Source organism: Leucopleurus acutus, assembly GCF_964270905.1.
Source record: "Leucopleurus acutus genome assembly, chromosome: 10".
Classification (NCBI taxonomy): domain Eukaryota; kingdom Metazoa; phylum Chordata; class Mammalia; order Artiodactyla; family Delphinidae; genus Leucopleurus; species Leucopleurus acutus.
Window position 1 is genome coordinate 44,654,466 of NC_139153.1, and position 17,489 is coordinate 44,671,954.

At 41.7% G+C, this 17,489-nt stretch overlaps 1 protein-coding gene across 1 annotated transcript in view; it reads left to right on the forward strand.

Annotated features, from left to right (window-relative positions):
- The window catches only part of MYRIP (myosin VIIA and Rab interacting protein), a 218,966-nt gene extending 201,477 nt beyond the window's left edge, over positions 1 to 17,489 (forward strand). The window contains exons 13-17 of the mRNA XM_082848766.1: positions 5,968 to 6,129; positions 10,805 to 10,909; positions 11,022 to 11,082; positions 12,473 to 12,591; positions 17,437 to 17,489. Coding sequence (XP_082704892.1) covers positions 5,968 to 6,129; positions 10,805 to 10,909; positions 11,022 to 11,082; positions 12,473 to 12,591; positions 17,437 to 17,469 — 480 coding nt within the window. The 3' untranslated portion in view covers positions 17,470 to 17,489. The remainder of the gene's footprint in view (positions 1 to 5,967; positions 6,130 to 10,804; positions 10,910 to 11,021; positions 11,083 to 12,472; positions 12,592 to 17,436) is intronic.

The following is a 17,489-nucleotide window of genomic DNA, read 5'->3' on the forward strand; positions in this document are numbered from 1 at the left end:
ACTTAGGTTACTACAGAATTGCTCTGCCCTGCTTCACAGATATGTCTGCTCGGAACGGTTTTTCTGTCCTTCCAACTGGTGAGGAAAGAAAGAATGTAATAGATTCTTACATATAAACACCTACAATCATTTTTAAGACTTCGGTAAAGGTCCGATGAGAATTTTCGAACAATGCAAACCAGGGGTGACACAGAGAAATCTGGACAGTAGCCACTCAGGCCATCGTTACCACCACCAGTTGGCATAGTCCCGATGTCAAATCCAGTCAGGTGATTCCATCTTTCCAGACCCAGTAGAATCAACCCTAATTTGGAGATGGTCTAATGAATGGTGTTCTCAGAAACCGGGAAATGTTATCAGAGAGATTTTTTGCCAGAAGTTGAAACAACAACAAATCAAAATGACTCAAGGTAAAAAAAAAAAAAAAAAAAAAAAAGCCAATATTAGTTTCACTTTGAAGGTAGAAGACTCTCTCCCTTTGGATTCCCATAAAACCTAAGCATATGTCTGCCTCACTTTGTTGCCCTTTCTGTTCACTCATATACCTCCTATTAGATCAGCACCATTGACATTTTGGGTTAGATAATTCTTTGTTGCGGGGCCTGTCCTGTACGTTGTAGGATGTTTAGCAGCATCCCTGGTCTCTACCCACTAGATGCTAGAAGCTGCACCCTCCTAGATTTGACAATCAAAAATGTCTCAAGACATTGCCAAATATTAGTGGGAGCATGGGGGAAGAGTAGGGCACGGTCTTGCCCAAGTTGGAAACCGGATATATAAATTCCTATAGAACAGGACCTGCTGCCTTTCCTGTCTATAGCCCTAGCCCTTGGCCCTGAGCCTGACACAGAGGAGGTGTGCAAGGAATGTTTATCTGATATATGATTACATCAGATGAATAAAATCCTTTTTTAAAAGAAATGTTTTACTTGTAATGTGCAGGTCTCTGTCCTTTAAAAATGTCTATAATACAATTCTTTCAGGTGCTGATAGTCCTAAAATGGCCCTAATCCTGCACACACAGAATTGAAAAGACTAAAATAAAGATATGGTTCACCAGGAAAGGGAGGCATTTTTTTCTTTTTACGAAGTATGGTATCAAAAAAACTTACAATGCATGAAATAATCTAGATTTAAATGACAAAGGTCAGCACACTGAAAGCAAAGACAGCATGCCTTTTTTTCCCCTCTAAGGAGTTTATTGAAAAATACAATGGCCTTGGCAGAGTTTTCATTTTGTAAGATCCTTTTATTGTACATCATGTTTCTTTTTGTGGGTTCATTAACACTTTGAGTGCGAAACACATCTACTTAGCCACTGATTCAAGACGTCAGAAACACCAGCAGTGGAAAAGCTGGGGATTACAACTTCCTGCTCCCTGTCCAGCCCCTCTAAGATGCCTCTCCTGTTCTCATAGAGTTAACTGCCTACTTCCACCTCCTTCCCTACCCCAACCAGCTTTTCAAATTTCACCTCCGAAGAGATTCCATCTTTGTTCCTTTGAATTCTGTGGGTCTTTGAGTCACAGAAGGGATGACTTTTTTTCTTTAATCTCTTTAGTTCACCAGATCACAGAGCCATGGGCAGGTTGCTTGCTCTGCTGTTTCCAGGATGGAATTCAGCTGAGCAGCAGGAGAAGGGCAGGGCTGATTCTTAAACTGGCCTCTGGGCGCAGCTGATTTAATTAAACCAGGGCTTTTGTCTATGTTCTGAAGAGCACGCCTGCTCCTCTGCCTTTCTCCTTTGTGCTGAGGAGCCCAGGGAATGGCAGAAATAGAAATGGCAACACTTAGTCTGCCCTCTGAACACTGGCTTCTGCAGACCAAGCCGCTGAGATAAAAGAGAACATCCTCATTTGCAAGAGAATATTCATCTTTAAGAAGTCTTATGAAGATTTCAGAGCTACATAAGATAAAACAAAAAATATCACATTCATATGTCTAATCTCCTGTTTTCATAACTGCCTTGTTAATCCACTTAATTAGGGTAGGGCATGGGGATTTTAGAATTTCCTTAGTCTCTTAGCTTTGACACTTCTCACCTGCTGCCTGGCTGTGAAATCAGCTCTGTCTCCCCTAAAGGTGGGAGAAACCTCTGACCAATGCCAGCCTCCCCTGAATGCACAGTGGGGACTCAGTTTCTCGGACTGAATGCCTGGGGAGCTCTGAAGCACAGGGTTCTACTGTAACTGTTAGGGGTCTGTCTGGGAGAGGAAAGTTTCAGGGAGTATTGACTCAGGTGTGGGCAAGGATAAGGGGTGCTGTGGTGCCCACAGAGTAGCAGTAGGAGGAAGTGGTCACCACCCGCAGGCAGTATAGCCCAGGGAGAACTGGAACCTGGAAGGGCGCCCCCTAGCGGGAGCTGTCACCGTGGAATCCAGGAAGGGAAAAAGCAGGGTAAAAAAGGCTCTTACTTCTTTCTCCTCCTGCCTTTGATCTCCTGCTGGTGCTTCCCATTGGCCAAACCCATCCCAACCAGCAAGGGAGCCTTGGTGGTAAAGTTTGTATAGGTTAGCGTCACAGAGAACAGAGGAGGGCAGAACAGAATGGAAAATGGATCTAGAGATCAACAGAGAACAACAAGTATGACCATTTTCAGACCTGTGGTGTGAATGGTAGGGTCCCACCAGGGCCACCTTGTGGATTTATGCAGGGTTGTGAGTGGGAGGGGTGAGTCGGCTCCCTCACCCTCCCACCGCCATCTAAGGACCTTCCTCATTCTTATCTTTCCTAAATGACAGAGACCACCTGGGGTACCCCATAATTCCCAGCCACAGAGCCAATGGAGGACTAGTCTCAACTTCCCTTTTTCTTCTGCCTTATAACTCCGGCAACCCCAAATATGTTGTAGTATACAACCAGTGGCAGCAGGCACAGTGGGATGGCCAAGGGGGGACCTAGCTCTGGCCCAGAATCCAAGATCAGGCAGGGGAGGTTGATCTTCCTTCTCAAAGCCCTTGTACAACCCCCATAGCACAGGAGAGGTAGAACTTCTAGAAGTGGTCATGGCTCTCTGCTCTCAGAGAACAAGAAAAGAAATACTATCTGTTACTGTCTAACCTTAGTCCCCTAAAGTATATGTCATGAACGCCAAGTCCAACAAGATGCTCTAAGAACAAATAAGCTTGAGAAACCCATATACTCTTTCTAGGAAAATTGAGATACATCTTAGCACATTAAAGACCCTGAGAAGTCCTGCAATAAAGAAATCTGTTTAACGTTCTTTATTCTAGGGGCTTTGACCATAAAGTCCTTCCTTTGAAACACCTATTCTCATCCCTTGAACCACTTTGAGAAAGGCTTGTTGAACCAGGAGCCAGTCAATGGGGTCACAGGCATCAGTGACTAGAGTTTGGAGAGGACGTAGATTACTCAGACATGGTAACCATACCTCTCGCCAAAAGTGGACCTTAATTAAGCAAGCATCTCCAGGTTATGTTTTTCAAATGGGTTATTTTTAAGACTAGAATAACAATTTCATTATATGGCATGTTAATTTGTGTTATTTCAGCCCAGCCACAGAGCCAATATTATGGCCATCTATAACCTCAGTAACTCTAGTACCTTTATGCCAACGTTTGAAATATAAATCGTCGAAATATTCCAGTCGAGATTAAGTATCACAGCATCGTAGGGCAGGGTGGATAAAGGCATGAAATCTGGCACCAGCCCTCTGGCTCAGTAAATACCTGTCATGATCATCATCACCACCATCACCATTGTCATCATCCTCTAATCCTTGAGGTGCCATGACCTTGCTTGTAAGTTCCTGTTGAGCAGGTGTCAGTGCCAAACCACTGAACATCCCTATCCCCCTAGTGCCAGGAAAGCAGGCTTTTAGGGAACACAAAGTAAAAGATGAACATTCTGGCCTTGCTGAGAACTTGGAGCGATTTCATATTGCTTTGTCTTGGCAGAGAAAGTAAGGAACGTTAGTGGATGACCATGCCGGTGACAAAAAACAAGGTGCTATTAAGTTGATACAACCATAGGGTATGACGATGCTGAGTGTTGCATGTTTCTGGAAATATCAAGGTCCTGAGACCAAAGATATGTCAGGTCATGTTTAACCATTGCCACACTTAAGTCATTCATTTCATTTAAATTCCAAATTTAGTTTCATTGTGCAAAGCTATAAGTTTATGTTTTTAATTATCTTATCAAAATGAATTCCCCTTTTTTTGGTGTGAGTACCAAAAGTGTAATACCCAAACTCAGACTGTGGTGGCCATCACTCTGATCTCTTCCTCCTCTCTCCTCTCCTCTCCTCTTCCTCCTCCTCCCCCTCCTCCCTTTCCTTTCCCACCTCCTCCTCCTCTTCTCCTCTTATTCTATTTTCCTCTCTCTCTCTCTCTCTTCAATTTTTCTTCCCCTCTGAAGATAAGTTTTTCAACCTCACAACTTTTGGGAGACAAATTTTTAATGATTTCTCCACTCAAATGGCTTTGAAATATTCATCATTTCCTTCATGTGACAAACAATAAAGTGTTTCTTGTTTTGCAGATAAGGAATAAATGGCTATATTAAACTGTGAAGATCTTTTAGAAACAAAAGTTCTCTAATACTTGCATATGACAAAGAAATATAAAGCTAAGGGCAAAGTGAAATAAGGCAGTTAGTTACCAGCAGACATTTGACTCATGACCCCTGTATGACCGATGAATCACCCAACCTGATGTCCGCTATGTCAGTCACTGCTGGAAGCTCCCACAGCTAATTGTGCCTGGTGATGCACAGTCAAATTTGCTCTCATCAAACCTGCACCTGCCTTTGCTCCACTCTGAAATGTTTGGTAAAATTGCCAGTTTTCATGCAGATGCATGAATCATGCCAAGGAATTGACTGAGTTGGAGCATCTCAGGATTCTTTGCCCTCCTCACCAACACTCAGCATTGCTCAGTGCAAATGACCATGCATCATCTGTGTGCAGTGCTCTTGGCTTGCCTAACTCTGTTATATTTTTAACTCAAGTTAAAGGAACTGTTAAAGGAGTGACCGTGCATATCATTCAAGTCAACTCTAAATGGCTGTGATTACATGTTTAGAGCTTTATATACATTGATTAAACCTCAAGAACCTGTTTAAGTAATTACCTTCTCTAGATACATTTAGTTCCTTGTGTTGTCCACTGTTTCATCATGTTATTAATTAGGCTGAAGGAGCATTTGTTTCACTCACCCTGTCCTCAGCCTGAATTATTCCAACGATTTTACTTTCTGTTTGCCCACTTTTATGAGAATCACCTTATAAACTCGTAAGCCAAAGTAACTTCCTTTAATTTTCCCTCAAATTACTTCCTTTATCTTATTTTCTCTTTAATCTTCAGGAGCTCTCAAAAAACTGTCTTAATTGATCATAGATTTTATATGCTTCTCAACATCACACTATTTTCTAAAAAATAAGGTATTTTCCTACTACATACTTCAGGTTCATTTTCATTCCCTTAACCTGATTCAAGCAACTTCACGGTACTTAATCAGAGATAATTCACGCAAAATTTGTAATCGTTTTAAATTAATTTCACCTCTTTCATGTTTTCTGAATTTTTCCAAATTACTAATGCCAACCAAAATTTTTATTGGCAGAACTACATCATGAGTTTTTCTCTTTGTATCCTCTATCTTGACAATTGTGGTTGTTATAGTCCCTGGACAAATTCACAATTTATGTAGCTGATGTCATGTATTCTTGTACTATTTTATCATATTTTTAAAATTTACATACTACTTTTTTTTTGCAGGAAAGGTTGGGGGAAGAGGAGGTGTGGTTGACAGTGAGGGGGTGGCAAGACCTTATGCTACCACCACTTAAGTGTGAAGAATGTTTATAAATGGGGGGCTCCCTGTCTCTTTCTCCCAATGTTGAGTCTAGTTCTCTCTCACTCCCCTGAATTATGGCATCCCCTGAAGGGGCCCCACCAGTCCTGGGTCCACAGACCTGAGCTCAAAGGCCATGCCTCCTCTATAGGTGTACCTGGCGGCAGGTACCGTGTATGGACTTGAAGGCCAGCTGAGTGAGCTAGAGGATGCTGCCCGCTGCATCCACAGTGGCACTGATGAGACTGAACTGGCAGATCTGGAGGACCAAGTAGCCACGGCAGCAGCCCGGGTCCACCATGCTGAGATCCAGGTAAGAACTCTCCTCTCTGCCTAGATGGAGAACTACCGGGCAAAAGGAGAGGGCGCCCCATCTTACAAAAGAATCATTTCAAAGCCTTTATATCTATCAGTTCCTGCTACCTCCAGCAGACTTTTCGTGGGCATGGTCCTTCCAGGTGGATTCCACCAAAGCCTCCTTTTTTAAAGTGCAGCCTTCCTCTCCCCAGATTATGACCTTGATAATATATCTCTTTAAAACCTATGCCATTTTCCTCTTTGACAAATTCTCTGACCCTTGCTATAGAGGTTCCCATTCCATCCCAAGACCACCCTTCCCTAACCTTTATCACACTGTTTTTTTTAAAAAATATTTATTTGGTTGTGCCACGTCTTACTTGCCGCAGGTGGGCTCCTTAGTTATGGCATGTGAACTCTCAGTTGCGGCACGCATGTGGGATCTAGTTCCCCAACCAGGGATCGAACCCTAGCCCCCTGCATTGGGAGCGTGGAGTCTTATCCACTGCGCCACCAGGGAAGTCCCATCACAGTTGATTACCTATTTAATGCCAGGTTTCCCCACGATAGACTAAAAGCTCCTTGAGGACAGGACTCTAGCTATCTAGCTTAACACAGTAACTCCGGTGCCTAGCGTAACACCTCACACAGGTTTGGGCCTCAATAAAAATGAGATGAATAAATAAATGAAAAATGAAGTGTAGATTTCTTAGACCAATATTTTTCATGATTTAGATATGGCTGTTTTAGAACTAATTACTATATTATCTATAACTTTCTGAAGATGCTTGTTTGCAGTTTTCATGGATATTCTCTTGGCCTCTGACTCTGGATCAAAATGGACTGTGGACTAAGTAACTGATTCTCAAACTGGGGTCCATGGACATATACATACTCAGGGACCCACGAGAAATGCTGGTCTCTGCAGCATAAGCTCAGTGTAGACCCCTGGTTCACTGCTATTTCTGTAGACCCTGCATCTTAAAACTGCATCCTCTGGAGAATGGGGATCAATTGAAACCATCTCTGGATAGAGAAGATGACAGTTTTGGGAGATAATTTTTTTTATAAGTTTATTTATTTATTTTTGGCTGTGTTGGCCCTTTGTCGCTATGCGCGGGCTTCCTCTAGTTGCAGCGAGGGGCTACTCTTTGTTGCGGTACATGGGCTTCTCATTGACGTGGCTTCTCTTGTCACGGAGTATGGGCTCTAGGCACGTGGGCTTCAGTAGTTGTGGTGCACAGGCTCAGTAGTTGTGGCTCGTGGGCTCTAGAGCACAGGCTCAGTAGTTGTGGCACACAGGCTTAGTTGCTCTGCGGCATGTGGGATCTTCCCGGACCAGGGCTTGAACCTGGGTCCCCTGCATTGGCAGGCAGATTCCTAACCACTGCACCACCAGGGAAGTCTGATAATTATTTTTTAAATAAATATTTTTATCTTAAAGAATCAAAAATCACAACAGCTGCTCATATCATTCAGCACTCTTGAGAATGGGAGGGAACCAGTTCTGTGCTAGGAATGGCCCAGGAATGGTCTCATCACAGATGGCCCTGTTGACTGTTTATTACCAGCAAGCATGGCTGAAGAGCAACTCTCCTCAAAAATCATTTCCCACAAATGCCACTCAACATTTAATCAATTTATAGTTAATGTTATATGAAATAGAATCAAATCATTTGTTTTCTGGGGGTATATTTTGCAGCAAATACTTCTTGAATGGTTTAGCAGGAAGTAATATTGTTTATGGTGTTTGGGAGGGTTTTATTGGATAATTAGTTATTCATGTTTCCAAATTTTTCTAGGCTTAAATTATTGGAGCCATGTTTTATGGCAGAAAATCCTGGAGTCCAAAATGTCCATTTTCCATGTGTTTGAATGTGCCTATTAATTTATCATTCGTTGTTAAATATTATAATAATGTCATTAATAATACCTAATATTCAGTGAGTCTTACTGTGGGCCAGGAGTTGGGCTTAACCCTTGAACTCATTATTGTATTTAATCCTTTCAGCATCCCCATGAGGTGGCTATTGTTATTCTTCCCTCTTTATATCTGGAGAAAAGGAGGCTCAGAATGGTTAAATCGAAGTCAAATAGCTAAAAAGTGATGAAGCCAGGATTTTAAACCTAAGTCTTTCTGGCCTCAGAGCCCAAATTCACCAGTCTGTGCTGTGTGGTTTCCTGAAAAATGTGCTTGTCCTGCCCTCAGGTATATACCCACTTGCATAAGAGTCCTTATTTTGCATGGGAGGTTGTCAACCTTGCCATCATCTTTACGGCTCTTTTCAATGTGGGAACCTTTATTAGCGTGGAGACTCTCCTTGTCCTACAGTTGCTGCCAGAGAAGGAAGATTAATTCCTTGTTATCTGTTCTTGTCCAAAGCAGAGTCTCACAGAAGATGTCACAGAGGGTATCCTGCAGGATGGTAGGAGGGTCCCACTGGAGGGTAGGTGTGCTGAATTGTGTTCTTAGATTAGGTCAGATTCTAGGGTTGCTTTCACCTTGGAGTTAACCTTTGGGACTCCAAGGTGAAAGCAACCCTAGAATCTGACCTAATCTGACAGGATTGCCTGGTGCTGAAGCCAACTGCAGGATGATGCACGGGCAGCGTGCTAAGGATGCTGTCCACTGCGTCCTGAAGAGTCATCTCTGTGGGCATTTCTGGGGAAGGTCTCTCTTAACTCTAAATATCAAGAAAAGCTATTCTTCTGAGTACTTGGTCTTTATCTTGTGGACACAGAGTCGTAAAATGATCTTTTTGCTTTGGCTCCCAGGAAACCCAGAGCAGAATTGGTCATCCCCTTCTAGCAAGTGTAAGGGTCACTGGATATGCAGTCTTAGGAATTAAGGGAACACAGTGTAAGGGTCACTGGATATGCAGTCTTAGGAATTAATGGAACACAGATACAACGTGATAGATGGATGGATAGATAGATAGAGAGACAGATAAACAAAATGTAGGCAATATCAGCCCTCAGCAGTCTCCTTTCCTCTTTCTGCATCCTTTGCCCTGTGGACTAAAACTGGAAAAATTAACCCTTCTTATTCTAGAGCCTGGCAGTCAGCAAATCAGGAGGTCAGCAACTTGCTCTCCCACTGACCTGTCTCCCAGGGCCCTCTGAGCAAAGCCCTCCATCAAAACTGCTTCCAGGAAAGAATGTGGGCATCTAACCCACATCAGTTGCAAATGACTGATAAAAGTTTATGCAATTTATTGGTCTATAAACCAAAGGAACGCCGTTCTCAGTGTGAAATTTGAGGAGTGAGAATAGGAAGGTATCTGGGGGCTAGGAAGGGACAGGGGCTGCACAGTGGCCCCTTCTGGGGGCTGGCTGCTGGGCAGCTTGGATTCTTTCACCAGCTGCCACAGTCTTGGCCTTTATCTGCCTCCTCCTCCTTATCTGAGTAAGATTGCCGCTCCTCCGGGATAGGGGAAGCATCTCCCATATTTGCTGACCTTTCAGACCTTCTCTCTGCACTTCCTATAGCAGCTATCCCAATGGGCTTTGTCCAAAGAAGCCCTCAGTAAATGGCAGCAGAATCAGAATTCGTCTTGTGCAGCACAAAATAGCTTAGGGACAGGGGAGGCAATGGAGACGTCAGGGCGGAGGCACACACATTGGCAGCAGGGCCCACTTTCAGGTTTCCTGTCTGATTCCCTAGCAACACTCAGGCTGTGCCATCTCAGCAGGATGGCTGTGATCCCAGCCTCCTCCCTCGACTCTGCCAGCCTCCTCCAGTGTCCCCCATGCCAGGCCTTGGCAAGGCCTCTGAGAAGGGGGCAACGTGGCAAGGTCATGAGCAGTAGCATTAATGCTGAGCTCTGCTGTGAGATGTTGGGTGTGTCACTCATCCCTCTAAGCCACAGTTTCCTCATCTGTAAAACCAAGAGAATGGTACCCATGTCACAGGATTATGAATGAAGCATGAGTGAATTCATGTGTTTAAAGCACTCAGCATGGCAACGGCACATAGTAATGCCCTTTCCTAAGAGGAGGGACCGTGCTGTCTTCACCCCTGGGGACATGGCTGGACCGGGGTTCTTTCCGGGTGCTGAGTGGGCTCTTGTTCTCTATATCTACCTTAAGACATTGTTGGAAAAAAATATGAGTTCCTTCTGACCTACTGATGTTATAGTAAAGGAAACTGATGCCCAGAGAGAGGAGGGAGTTTCTCAAGGCCACTTGGCCTCTTAATGGAGGAAATGGACTTGAACCAGGGGCTGCTGGGCTTCCCTCCTAAGACCTGGTGCTGTGGTTTTGGATTCAGGGAGTCACGGAAGAAGGAAGCAGGACCTATAAATCATACTTGCTTTTCAAAGCTCACATCGTGTTGTCTCCCTGGGAAGCCTTCCCTCACCCCCACCCCCACCCCTATGCTGAGCCAGATGGCCCCGGGCCATCATGCCCATCGTGCCCTGGGGTTCCGTTTATCCCTAGGGGACCTCTGACAGGGGTGACATGCTCTAGAGCTAACAACCGGAAAATTAAATTTACAAAGAAAGGCCTGTGGTTTATTTTCTCACTACCGTACTAAATAGAGAAGTGCTTGGTGGAAGCTGAATGAGTGAATGAATGAATGAGCATATATCAAAGCAGATTTGTTCTTTATAGAGTCATAATACTTTTAACAAAGATTCTCCCCCTCCTGGGCTTTCTCCCTACTGATTCTGCCTTTCTGTTGCATTAAGATTTCTGATATTGAGAGCCGGATTTCAGCCCTGACCATTGCAGGATTAAACATAGCACCCTGTGGGCGCCTCACAAGAAAACGAGATCAGAAGCAAAGGAACCAGGTGCGTTTGTCCCTCACTCCCTCTGCTGGAATATTGCACGACCTGGAAAATGTAGAAGATAAAACATCTCCGGCTTTGCGAAGGTATACTGATTCCTGTGTTCTGTTTATAGGTACAAACCATAGACACATCAAGGCAGCAGAGGAGGAAACTCCCTGCTCCACCGGTGAAAGGTATGCTTAAATCAAACCACAGAGGCACCAAAGCATTAAGTCTGACTCACTCACTCAGGGTAACTCAGAGATCTGAGTTTGAGGACCAGATCTAATGGGGTGTTCTCACCCAGAATTGCCCTTGTGGAGAGTCTATCTTGACTTGAATTCCTCCAAGAGGCAGACCCTGGGACAAAGATGTGATTTGGGAGGTAATTCCAAGAAATACTGATAAGGGAAGAAAGAAAAGATTCAGGGAAGGAAATTAAGCCAATATAATGTACTTTAATTAGTAGTTTGCTGCTTTGGGCAAATGAGGCTAACCCCTGCTGAGGACTTCTGGGAGACGGTATCAACCGCACCTCAGAGTTTCCATCTCAAAGAATAGGAAGATGAGATATTTCAACTCTCGTCTTTGCTTGAAGGTTATTTCTGGTGGGGGCATTAACTCCCTGGTACTTCTGACCCACCCCATCATTCATGGGCCAAGAGAGACTGGTGATGCCTGTAGTAGGATGCTGTCAGAGTGGGCTGGAATGGTGACTGTCAGGGAGATGTGGGAAGGACACCAAAAGCATCTAACAAAGAGCCCAACCTAGAGGGATTCCAGCAATGCCAGTCCTATCACCCTTATCTACTGGACATTTTCAACAATTTCCCTAGATTCAGAAGCCACAGAATGATGATGCCAAACTAGAAATTTAGACCTGCAAATTAGAAGAGTAGAAAGTCAGAAGATATATGTTTGAGTCCTGGTTCCACCATTCATTGTTCAACAAATGTTTACTCAGTGCCTACTTTGTATTCCCCAGAGCCCTAAACAGTTAAAATATATTACAGATCCACGATCCGTTACTTGAAACCCTTGGGTCAATATATGTTTCAGAATTATTTGGACTTTAGAAAGGTAATATGGTACATGTACTGTGTATTTCATGACAGCCCGCTCCCATGGCGTCTGGAGTAGTGTCTGATAAACACATTAATATCCCTGCAGCAAAGCGTGACAACGTTCATGCTCCATGAAAGGGACAAGGACTTGAAATGGCCACTTATTAGTTTAAGTCAGGTTTTGCCATCAGGCAATTTTGACTCCAAAGTTGTAAAGATTTGCTGTTTTTAGAGCCTTTTATATTTCAGAATTGCAAATAAGAGTTTGTAGACTGTATTGGATTATCTCCAAGCTACCTTTGCCTAGAAAGCCACCAATGATGCCTTGATTTATTTGGTCCACCAATAAATAAATAAATAAATAAATAAACAGAACAGAAAGTTTCCACAGTCAGACCTATGGACCAGAATGAGATGCCAGTCTAGAACAAAAATCTGGGTAATCTGGACACCTGGTCTTTCTTCCTTAACCATCAGCCCAGCTTCTGGATAATACTTATTCCTATGTGTTTCCTTTTAGCTGAAAAAATTGAGGCATCTTCAGCGACCACCATTAAAACATTTAACCGCAACTTCATTCTCCAAGACTCCTCAACAAACAGGACTAAAGAAAGGAAAAGCACTACCAAGGATTTGATAGTAAGTCATCTCTATCTTAATGCCAATTACTGTCACTGTTGATGGCACCTCCATTCTGTAGCCCTTCTTTCTGTAGGTCCCCAGTCAGAGCCCCAAGAAGCATCCTTCCTGCATGGTCTCATGGTCAGTTGGTTGGGTGGTGGGGGTCCTTATATTGCTAACCTCTTGGGTATGTGGATACATCCTGTCAATTATATCTCCAGCTCCTTGTATGAAGCAGATTTAATATAAGAGAAATCAAAATATGTAGACAGAAATATAAGGTCTGATTGAGGTATAAGAGTTTTTATTCTGTTTTTGATTCATATTCACTCTTCCTTAAATTTCTTCTAAGCCATTAATTACTTGTGTTTCAGAAAAAATGTCAGCAGCTGCCCAAAAATGTGGCAAAGGAAGGGACAGTGGATAATTTGCATAAACCTGGAGATCATATAAGAGGGCTAAGGGATTATTACCCTAACACCAACATATGCTTCAGAATTTTGCAAATGCTTGATGCTGCTTATATGGGAGGTGAAGACCCAGCTAAACTGCCTCAGTGATACCAGTTATGCAGAGGGGGCAGACAATGGCTGGGTGACAAGATTGAAGCAACAAAAGGCAAAACTTATTCTGTTGCCTTTTATGCATCACCTGTCACTCCCTTCCCATTCCTCCCCCTCATGTCCCTGTGTCACGAGCACAGAAGCACCAGATAATGGCATAATGGTGGGCATGCCCTTTTGAATTACAAGTTACTGCATCTCTTAGGTACCATATGGCAACAGTGCTGCCCACTGCCTTTGCTTCATTGGCCAGCCGTTACCCCTGACCTTTCAAAGTCCAATTACCTGGCTCCTGGCTGTTACTTCAAAGAGCTAAAAAGAAGCATTATCACACTGAAAGGGCAGACCACTAGGGCCAGGGAAGGAGTCTGTTATAAATAAGATAGTTAAAAATAAATTACCTTAAGGGAAAGTGGAGGGTGGGGGGGAGGGATAAATTAGGAGTTTGGGATTAACTAACATATATAAAATAGATAACCAACAAAGACCTACTATATAGCACAGGGAACTATACTCAATATTTTGTTAACAACCTATAAGGGAAAAGAATCTGAAAAAGAATATATATGTGTGTGTGTGTGTGTGTGTGTGTATCTGAATCACTTTGCTGTACACCTGAAACTAACACAACATTGTAAATCAACTATACGTCAACAAAAATTTTAAAAATAAAAAAATTTTAAAGGATAAAGCTCCAGATACCCCTCTCTTAAAAAATAAAATAAAATAATAAATAAATTACCTTCTGTAGACGTAGAACATAGATCAGTGGCTGCCAGGGACTCTGGGGAGGGAGAATAGGAAGAAATGCTTAATGGGTAAGAGGTTTTACTTTAGAGTGATGGTATGTTTTGAAACTTGATAGAGGTGGTGGTTGCGCAACATTGTGAATGTACTAAATGCCACTGAATTGTTCATTTTTAAATGGTTAATTTTATGTTTTGTAAATTTCACCTCAATAAATTATTTCTTAGATAAATTAACTTTAAATAACACTGAGAGGTTAAAAATGAAAGAATAGACAACATTCTATGCTAAATAAATGCAAACAAAAAAGAAAAGGCAAGAATATTACTTTCAAACAAAGTAGAATTCAAGGCAAGAAGCACACAGTAGAAACAGGGAGGGAGGATGTTTTAGATACTGATAAAATAAAGTAAGTAAATCATGAGACTTTCTTGAATTGGCAAAACAATAGAGCAATGCAATCTAATGTGCCATGGCTGATTACTTTAAAATTCCCTTATCAGCCCTTGGAAGCCCAGTACACCAGAAATAAATACAAATTAGATAATTTGAATAGTGTAATTATTAAGCTTTAATTAAGAGGGATTTCCCTGATGGTCCACTGGTAAAGAATCCACCTTATGAAATAATGGAAATGTTCTATATCTGCAGTGCCCAATATGGTAGCCACCAGCCAGAAGTGGCTACTGAGCTTTTGAAATGTGGCTACTGCCTTGGAGGAACTGATTTTTAAATTTTATTTAATTTTAATTAATCTAGGGCTTCCCTGGTAGCACAGTGGTTAAGAATCTGCCTGCCAATGCAGGGGACACGGGTTCGAGCCCGAGTCTGGGAAGATCCCACATGCTGCGGAGCAACTAAGCCCGTGAGCCACAACTACTGAGCCTGCGCTCTAGAGCCCACGAGCCACAACTACTGAGCTGTGTACCACCACTACTGAAGCCCACGTGCCTAGAGCCCATGCTTCACAATAAGAGAAGCCACCACAATAAGAAGGCTGTGCATCCTAACAAAGAGTAGTCCCTGCTCGCCACAACTAGAGAAAGCCTGCGCGCAGCAACGAAGACCCAATGCAGCCAAAAATAAAATATAAATAGATTTTTAAAAAATTAATCTAAATGTAAACAGCCACTTGTGGCTAGTGTCTACCATATTGGATAAAGCAAATCTAGAAAATTAGAACAAAAGTTAAAATAGTCAGAAACCCTACTCAGAAGTTTTAAAGCATGTGCACCCACATACACAAGTATACACATACACACACACAACGTGCACATCTCACACATATTTCCAAGTAACTATTGGATTAAAGAAAAAAGCTAATCCACAGAGCATTACAAAATGAAGACATTACATATATCAAAACAAATGGGATACATACAGAACCACACTGAGTCAGATTCACAGTATTAAATCTTTTCTTCATTATTAAAGAAGGAAGAAGCAAAACAAGTGAACTAGACTTTGAATTTCAGACATCAAAGATAAATGCATAAACCAATTAAAACCAAAAAGCTATAGAAATGATCATAAATCCAAGAGCTTATCCTTTGGAAAAATAGAGAATTTTTTGTTAGCCAATTCAAGAAAAAAAACCCAAGAAATAAAAAAATAAGAGATGTGAATTTTTTATTTAAATATACAATGTGATGTAAATCTATGCTAATAAATTTTAAAGTCTTAGTTCTATTAAAATCAGAATCAAATCAGAATATCAGTAAAAACTGACTTAAATAAAATTTTAAAATTTATTAAAACTTCAAAAAAGCTTCTCTGGCCAAAAGGTTTTGCTGATTAATTTTTATGAGCTAATTCTCATGCAATATGAAATATTCCAGAGGATTAAAATATTTCAAAACTAAAAGATTCAAGTTGTAAAACTGTTAAAACCCCAACAGCTAAAGGGCTGACAGGGCTGGTAAGTATGTACACATCTTACACACACAGGCACAAACAAACGCATACAAACCACAAACCAATAGTACTTCTTCAGAGAGATGAGGCATGCTAAATAAAAATTAGCAAACTAAATGCAGCAGTACATTAAATAATAAATTACCAGGTAAATTTTACAGAAATCCACCAATACCTTTAATATTGAGAAACTGATTAATAAATCTGACCAACAGTTCATTTCTTTCCAAATTAATTTATAGTTTAATGCAATTCTCATAAAATTCTCAGTGGGATTTTCTTGGAACTAAAGTTCATGTAAGAATAAATCAGAAAGAATAGACAAGAGCATTTTGCAAAATTAAAGTGATTTTCCTGCCAGATTTTAAAACCAATTAAAAGTTGTACAGAAACTGATGATTAACGAAATAGAATAGAAAGCTCAGAAATAGATACAGGCACATATGAAAATGTGTTATATGACTTTTTAAGCATTAGGAACCAGTAGAGGAGGTATAGATTATTTTTTTAAAAAACTCTGCTTGGGAAATTAGCCAACAGGATGCAGTGGGAAGGGAATCAATTTGCCTTATTCCATACATCAAAATGAATTTCAGATGTAAAGAATGGCCATCATCAAAAAATCTAGAAACAATAAATGCTGGAGAGGGTGTGGAGAAAAGGGAACCCTCTTACACTGTTGGTGGGAATGTAAATTGATACAGCCACTGTGGAGAACAGTATGGAGGTTCCTTAAAAAGCTACAAATAGAACTACCATATGACCCAGCAATCCCACTACTGGGCATATACCCTGAGAAAACCATAATTCAAAAAGAGTCATGTACCAAAATGTTCATTGCAGCTCTATTTACAATAGCCCAGAGATGGAAACAACCTAAGTGTCCATCATCGGATGAATGGATAAAGAAGATGTGGCACATATATACAATGGAATATTACTCAGCCATAAAAAGAGACGAAATTGAGCTATTTGTAATGAGGTGGATAGACCTAGAGTCTGTCATACAGAGTGAAGTAAGTCAGAAAGAGAGAGATAAATACCGTATGCTAACACATATATATGGAATTAAAAAAAAATGTTATGAAAAACCTAGGGGTGAAACAGGAATAAAGACACAGACTTACTAGAGAATGGACTTGAGGCTATGGGGAGGGGGAAGGGTAAACGGTGACAAAGCGATAAAGAGGCATGGACATATATACACTACCAAACGTAAGGTAGATAGCTAGTGGGAAGCAGCCGCAGAGCACAGGGAGATCAGCTCGGTGCTTTGTGACTGCCTGGAGGGGTGGGATAGGGAGGGTGGGAGGGAGGGAGACGCAAGCGTGAAGAGATATGGGAATATATGTATATATATATAAATGATTCATTTTGTTGTGAAGCTGAAACTAACACACCATTGTAAAGCAATTATACTCCAATAAAGATGTTAAAAAAAAAATAAAAATAAAAAAAAAATAAAAAAAAAAGAAGTACATGTAAGAAATGCATCACTTTTTGAATACTGTGAAATATTTCACCGGTCAATGGGCATGAATACATTTTACAACATAAAAAAAGCAGCAGACGTTGTTGTTATGGCCTCTCCTCACTTTCACCAAGTGGCTGATTGCATCTGCTCATTTTCTCCCCTCAGGAGCCCACCCTGGAGTCTGCTGTGAGGTATTAGCACCATGGAACTCCACTGCC